The sequence below is a fragment of the Alligator sinensis genome, unplaced genomic scaffold (assembly GCF_000455745.1).
Source record: "Alligator sinensis unplaced genomic scaffold, ASM45574v1 scaffold65_1, whole genome shotgun sequence".
Lineage (NCBI taxonomy): Eukaryota > Metazoa > Chordata > Crocodylia > Alligatoridae > Alligator > Alligator sinensis.
This window is the reverse complement of record NW_005842037.1, coordinates 2,587,407-2,595,482: the sequence shown is the minus strand read 5'-3', so window position 1 is coordinate 2,595,482 and position 8,076 is coordinate 2,587,407. Positions and strand designations below refer to the sequence as shown.

Here is an 8,076-nt window from a genome sequence, read left to right as displayed (position 1 = left end):
TTCTTTTGTTCCAGTGCACCCCACCTAGATCCACCCCTGTATGTACCTACCTACCACAAGCTTTCCTGGGCTGAAGCTTATTTCATCATGCTGTGAAAGGACTGGCAGAAAGAGAGATTAGACTATAAAAGACAAGGATGGGGAGGTATGGAAAAGAGAGGCAGTGCTGGGAGAGGCAAACTGCCAACACCCTCTTCCCCTCTCTTCTCCTCCTCCTCATTCTCCCTCATCTTTTGCTGTCTGATTTCTCTCTCCGTCTCATACACTGCTTTCTCCAGGTTCTTCCACAGCATCTAATGAAGTGAGCTTCAGCTCAGGACAGCTCCTGATCACGTGCTGTCTCTCTCTCTAGAATCTACTCTGGTTAGTTTATAATGGTGGTTCTCGACACTATTAGACTTGAGCCACCCTTCAGAAGATGCTAGCTCTTAACCTCTTTTTTTTTTTTTACTACAGAAGAATAATAGAGTGTTTTTTGTGTTGCAAAGAACTAGGAAAGACCATAACTATGTATTTATATTTGAAATCTCTGCATTTACTTTGTGAATTATGTTTGCAAATGTAACAGTTCTAACGTTGCGTGGCACCCCTCAGCACCCCTGAAAGGGTCTGACATCATTCCAGGGTACAGTGTCACCCTGATTGGGAATCACTGGTGTATAAGGTATAAATTTACTCTGCCTTCTACCTGATTATTGGAGACAGGCAGCATCTGGGGCCCTGAGGGTTGCTACTGGCAGACTGCTTTTGTATACAGCTCAAGTAGGCAGGGGGAATCATTTAATAGAAAAAATGTTAGCAGAATTATTAAACCATTTTCCTGCTACTTTGGAAACCCTGAACCCAGCCACTACTTAGATGAATCAGCTCCACAGCTGAGACACCGGACAGTCAGACTAACATATTTCTTATAATTGCTGTGTGCTTCCTTTGAGTTAGCCTGTCTAAAGGCTCCTAGTGTTAAATCAGTCATGCTTTGGTCAGGAAAAAAACAGGAAGTGAATAAATCTGCCAGTTCATTCAAATCTGTGCAAACAGCTTTCTGCTTCCGTACTTGGCTACTTAATGAGGGATCACTCCTGATGTTACAGAGGCAGGCCAAGTTCTTCCTTGGCCTCAAGTGTGTAGAATAAATTTGCCGTTTCAACATGTGACTGATTTCATTCTAGAATATATATTCTGTTGACCTCAATTGTGTCGGGGTTTGCACATGTGTGCTTGCTTGCTTGCTTGACTCTAGCTGGAGCTTAGCAAATAACTGAGAGAGACAAGAAAGAATAAAATCCATCACTTCTCTAATCGTTCCTATGTAGTAACAGGAATACCACTTTTTTTTCTCTCTCTCAAGGTAACAGACTTTTTCTAAAGTTGCCTTTCTCTCCCATTAGCTGGTGGGGATACTGACCAGGCATTGGGAGATGGCAAGCATATCCTGGAAGGGAGGTGGGTGGGAGAAGGTACTGAGCAAGACAAGGGCTATCTCCTTCACAATCTCCACCTTCTACATTGATCAGAGGGGAGGAGGCACCCTGATTAGCTCTCCTATGTCTCCTAAACCCTTGTCTAGCAATTGGTTTATTTGGGTTTTTAAAAGCCTCTTGCCTCTCTTAGCTGCCCTTTTCTCTCTCTCCCCCTACTTGTAGCACAAGAGCTGTATTTTATTGTTCAATCTTATGGGAATTTTTTTCTTCCCTGGGCCAAATTACCAAGGTCTGGTGATCTTTTTTCTCATCTTCCTTGTTAAAATCAGGAAGGCACAGTTAAAAATTTAGTATCTAGAAATATAATGTACACTGACTAGTGGCAATCTCTGATAAGCTACTGGAATAAAAGGACCAGCTCCATGAAGTAAATACAAGATCCTGGGGGCCTGCCTAAGGTGCCATCTACTTGGTTTATTGGTTATCTGATGGGAGCTTTGTACTTCCCACACTGGAACCAGTGAAAAGCCTGGTGTCTAAGAACAGGCATTTGGTGCAATAGCACTTCTCCACCACATTAAACTAATAAACTTGCACCTTTCTGTGTAAACCCATTTTGTGTCTTGTTTATTTGTCTGCATACCCTGGTTTAGAGTAAGGAAACACAGGCACTAATTTTTCATAAGCAACTTTTGGGAAGTAGACTTATGTCCTTTTGGTTACATATGTCATTAATAAACATGCTTTCCTATATTGGGGTGCGGGGAATTGAGACTACTTTTTTTCAATGTGTGCAACTGACTGACTGTGTTCCTTAATGCACTTATATTCATATGCATAGTCCCATTCAATGTCCTTTTATTCAGATGAGTGGGTTTTTGTGTAAATGTCTACAGAATCAGGCTCTTTAATTGGCAACTGAAGTAGATGCAGTGGATTCAAGTCATGTATATTTTAGCCTGAACTATAGTAATTTGTTTTCTGCCTGTTGACAGATGCGGATGAACTGATGGCTATAAAACAAGAACTGAATTACAGAGTTTGTGTCCAGTCAGCAAAGTTGCTTCGTCACCTGAAACAGAGAGATAGGCTTTTACACAAAGTGCAGAAGAACTGTGATATTGTCACTGCATGTTTGCAGGCTGTTTCCCAGAAACGAAGTAAGTACTGCTCTGTGTGCATGTGAAAGAGTAGTTTATTTCTGTTATGTAGACAGTATTTCAATTAAGCCCTCACATTTGAGAGTCTGAGATTTTTTAATTAATTTTAAAATCAAGAGACCAGGTTATGCTATTGGATGTGTATAACTGGCTCCTGCTGATGTTCACATGTGCCTGTTATAGATGGGTAAAAGCAGAATTTGGTCCAAAACAGTAGGTAAATTAATTTCTTTAATAGTCTAAGCTCTATCTCTGAGCAATATGCCTTCTCCTAGAGTAGTGTTTAAAGCTTTAATGCTAGCGCAAAAAAAATCTATGTTGATTCTTTTTGCAAAGTTAAGTTTTAAATTTATGTGAGGATGGGAGAATACTTAAGTATCTTTCTTATTTGAAATCCTGTTTAATAGAAATGTATGTGTGGTATATGAGTTTTTTTAATTCCAGATTTGTGTTAGTAATTGGTAGGGTTTTGTGTGTGTTTAGAATGAGAGCATTTTTTGGGAAGCTTGTATATCAACATCTGTTGCTTTTATTGGGGTTTCAAACAGATGTGTCGAGAAGAAAAGAATAAGAAATGTTGCTGTTTGAGTGTCAGTTGATGTCTTTCAGAGCGATAAATAGGATATTTTAACTTGCTTTTATTTTGATCATGGTCAACTGGTAGGTCCTTATCTAAAGATGCTGAATCACTTGTGCTAGTTCCGATTCAATGAAACTGTATAATTTCATATATGAAAGCTTATACAAAGGATATATGAAAATAACCTAATGTTCCCTGTCTTATTTTTTCATTAACATGCAGCGTGACAGGTACAGAAATTTTCAGGTACAGTAAACATAAGCATGATAACTTCAAAGAAATGCCTGCTGCATTTTTGAGGTGCATGTATAAGGTTTATTTTTAAACCTTACTATAGTGGCATATGCTAAGGTAGTTTAGTTAAGGGTTTGTCTTGTGTAAAATTCCTTCCTTTTTCAGTTGCTTGTAAATGTTAATGTGATTTACATGAAACTTGGCATACAAATACTCTGACATGACTATATAAAATGTTAGTTCTTCTAATTCTTCTTTTTTCCTCATAAAAATTGGTGTTATCAATAGGGGTATGTCTGTGGAGCTCAAGGGACTGTCATACTGAGATGCACCTTACCTGCTTCATGTGTGCTTGCTCCTGAATCAAAAGTAGCTCCTTTGCAGTGGTGCCTGTGCAATGCTACATTAACACAACAGCACTGTTTCCAGTTCAGGAGCTAGTGTATGTAGAGTGAGCGAGGCACTTTTGAGCTTGGTGCAGCCTTGTGCTATATAGGCATTCCAAGAGGCCTCAGATATGCAAATGTTTAAGCATGTGCATAGCTTATTCAGAAGTAATGTCAGTGAAATGGAACATAGAACTGGAAGGGGGCCTTCTGGGCCATAAAGTCCAGTCTCCTGAATTTTGCAGACAATTGTTTACGCAAGGAGACAATAGTTAACCAAGGGAATAGGACTAATATGATTAAAGTTATGTATGTGCCTAAAGGTTTGTGAATTGGCATATACACATTCTTAAGGTGACACCCTCATCCCATCTTATGCATTGACAAAACATCCATTGATACCCATCTTTACCTCGCAGAGAACTGTGAATCTATGTTTTGGATGCTTTTTTGTATTTATATAATTAGAAAGGAGCACTTTCTTTAGAATAAATGAACAAGTAATTCGTGAGAAAACGGTTTGGATTTTGATACATGGTATGCATGGCTATTAGTAATTATGTATGTGTTTAAGACTACTTGATGGCTTTATAATAATAAAATTTGTTTAACATTGTGATCTCCATATATGTGAAACTAGGAAATTCATACAGGTATATTGTAAAGTAAAGCAGCTGCAGTTCAGCTGTCTTGTATGTTTAGAAGCAGATTGAAAATCTGCTGAGGTTGTTGGAAGGCTGTGCTGGATTCAGTTGACTTTGGGATCATGCCTACATGATGTTAGTTTTTAAAACTGTATAAGTCTGTATATGTACAAGGTTCAAAAATTATATTTGCTAGGAGATACGTACTTTCTCAACATTTATGCATTTAAGACCTTAGCAATATTATGGTACTCAGTGGTGAAAAGTTATTTTCCTTTTTCAACCTTTTAGAAATCAGAACAATTATGGTGGTGACATAATAAAAAATGCACAGTATGAAATTACTGAAATGTGGTTCTATTTATTTCAGTATACAGGACTCCAGGCATATATATGCCAGTGAATGCATGTTACAGCTGTACATTCTTCAGCTAAAGACAACAATAGAAATCACTTTTTATATAGATCAGGGGTCAGTAACCTTTTACGAGTGGTGAGTACATAAGATATTAAACAGTGCCAGCCCCAGGAGAGACTCCGGAGGCTCCTGCTCAATACCTCCTCCCAATTAGACAGCAAGTCATTGATGGCTACTCTTTGAGCACAGTTATCCACAGAGTTACGTATTCATTTTGCAGTCATTTCTATCTAAACTGTATCGCCTCAGCTTAAGAGTAAACATCAGGGAACATGTTTGAAAGCATATTCTTACAATGGATATCGACATGAGTACATTTGGAGCAGTTTCAAAAGGGAAGCAGCTGCTACATTCTAACTATTTTGTATGGATAAACTGAGAAGAATACAAATACAGCAAAACCACTCCAACTTTTAACACCACTCCATCCTTGGTAGAAGCTGGAGTGTTTTTGCTACATTTTTTGTCATGTCCAGCTTGTCCACCTGTTGCAACAATTTAGATACTTTTTAGATTATCTGAATGACAGGATAAAATGATTCCCACTTGAAACATAAAGTTATTTTTAATGTTGTATAAATAGACATTTATATAAGGGCTCTATGAATAGTGCAGTTTCACAGTATGTTCATGATACCTTAAAAAAATAAACCAAACAAACAAAAGAAGAAACGTGCACACAGACATATGCATGGACACACACCAGCAATGAAACTTGTATCTAAAGCCAGGAATCCAGTCTTGTTTTGTCTTTGTACAGCTATTACCATGCTTCTCAAAAATTATTTAAACCAAATACTATGTTAAAATTATTTAGACCAAATACGGCTACTCTTCGCTTATCATTGTAGTTATGTTCTTGAAAAATGTGACTTAAAGCAAAATTACGTTAAAGGAATCCAATTACGTCACAGTGCTAGTTACCTATTAGTAGGTGGTGGCCAAACAACATTATACCCAAACATTGTGCAACTCTAAACGAGTATGGTCTCTAACAGGTCAGCGATGTAATAACGAAACAACATTAACTGGGACGATGTTGAGTGAGGAGTACCTGTACTAATTTGAGAATTTCTACCTCAACTCTACACCCCGTTTTTGTGTTACGTTAGAGCAGGGGAAGGCAACGTTTTTTGGCCAGAGTGCCGAAAAACACCCCAATGCCTACCTCAGAAGGTGCCAGACTGCCGGCATGGCAGAAAAACAAAGTGAGGGCAAGGGGTACATGGCAGGATGCCCTGCTTGTGCCCCTTGTCCCCCAGCCCTGCTGCCCTGTCCCCCCCACCCAAAGCCCCTGCCCCACAGCCCGGGCTCTGTGGCTGCCAGCAGCTACCCCAGCTCTGGGTAACTACTGGAGCCTGGACTGCTCCCAGGGAGGAGCCTGAGGCAGCACAGCCCTGGTTTCTCCCCTGCTCCCGGCACGGTGGTGATGAGCCCGGCGCAGCTGTTTGCACTCCGCCTGCTGCTTGCTGCCACTGCCCAGAGCCCGGGCTGGCTACAAACAGCTGTGCTGGGCTCATCACCTCTGTGCCAGGAGCGGGGGAGAGACCAGGGCTGCGCTGCCTTAGGCCCCTCCCCCACCGCTCGCTCTGAGGCGTGCCTACACGGGGTGGTGCGGAGCTGATGCCGGAGCCCAGCACAGCTGTTTGGAGTCTCCCGGCTGCAGCCAGCCCCGGCTCTGCGGAGCTGCTGCCAACCGGGATCCCGGGCTGCCCCCAGCAGGCAGCTGGGCACTGCAAGCCCTGCTGCCTGCTGGGCAGGCAGCTGCCTGCTGGGAGTAGCCCGGGCTCTGTTGCTGGCAGCAGCTACCCGGAGTCGGGGCTGGCTGCGACGTGCCAAGCAAAATGGCCTTGTGCGCCATGCTCGGCACACGTGCCAGGGGTTGCCAACCCCTGTTTTAGACCCTTAACTAAACGTAATATGTCAAATTTAATTCCTTTTGCAATTTCACTTAATCAGTGACATTACTGTGGGGATAAATTTGTTCCAGTCTTTTGTAAATATACTGTACACCAGTTTATTCCTCCACAGTGAATAAACTTGCAAAATCTAAGTGATAACTTGAAGTTTAAAAATTTTAACTCCTGCACCATCAAGATGACTAATCAGGGATTCAGATATTGATCTGATTTACATATGGGCTTCTGCAGCTTGACATTTTGGACCTCTGGTAGTGTTGAGGGTCCTGGCCTAACATATGTTTACTAGAAGTTTGTTAAGTGTCCAATATAGTCTGGAAAGTCTTCATTTGTTCTTTTAATGATAAATAAGTAGAACAAGTGTGGGGGAATGAACTGTTACTATGAATGGTGCAACACTGAATTTGAATAGAATATACATCATGTATGCAACATTTTACTTATTGATGATTTTCATTGGTAATGGCAGGCATTTTGTTCACAAGTGGACATTGTGATACAAGACAAAATGCACAGTAGGATGGGATGCAGGTTGTAGACGTATTACAACAATAAGGACATAGGCAGACAAGGTTCCTTGGGTGAATCTGATATCTTTTATTAGACCAACCCAAATGGTTGGAGAATAGTTATTAAGCAAGCTTTCAGGTTCAAAAACCCTTCGTCAGGCTAAGGAAGCTTCAGCAGTTGGTGTGTGCTCTTCCTGGATGGAATGAAAAGTAAACAAGCCAGGGGCTGGGCTGGGGAGTCAGTTGTCAGGCAGATTATAATGTGTCATAAATCCAATGTCTATATTTAGTCCATGATTTTTAATATCCAGGAGATTGATGAAGTGGCGTTCATAGGCTCATCTCTGGGAAGTGTTGTGTAAGTTTCTTTTGAGATCAGGACTGAGAGATTGGAGAGAGTGGTTTTCTTGTGAGAAATGTGCCCCCACAGGTAATTGGTTATTTCTGTCTTTGATAGATTTCCGGTGTGCATTCATTCTGGTGCGCAGTTGTTGTTTGGTCTCTCCTACATATTTTCCATCAGGGTATTTGGTGCATTGGACGAGGTATATTACATTTCTGGAGGTGCAGCTGTAAGATTCAGGAATGCTGATGGCTCTGTTGTGGGGTGTAGTAATAGTGGGGGTGGTGGAGATGTGTTGGCAGGTTTTGCATTTCTTGTCATGGCACGGTCTGGGTCCTTTTGGCGAGTTCCGGGCTTGAGGAAGTTTGCTTCTGGTGATGAGGTTAGCGAGGTTCGGTGCTTGTTTGAAGGCTAGGATGGGTGGCTCTGGGAAGATCTTTTTAAGAATAGGGTCTCTTTCTA

At 41.2% G+C, this 8,076-nt stretch overlaps 1 protein-coding gene across 2 annotated transcripts in view; it reads left to right on the top strand.

Moving 5' to 3' along the window:
• The window catches only part of TBC1D30 (TBC1 domain family member 30), a 98,622-nt gene that overhangs the window by 1,153 nt on the left and 89,393 nt on the right, over positions 1-8,076 (top strand). For both annotated transcript variants that reach the window (XM_025202821.1, XM_025202819.1), the window contains exon 2: positions 2,417-2,581. In XM_025202821.1, coding sequence (XP_025058606.1) covers positions 2,431-2,581 — 151 coding nt within the window. In that variant the 5' untranslated portion in view covers positions 2,417-2,430. The remainder of the gene's footprint in view (positions 1-2,416; positions 2,582-8,076) is intronic.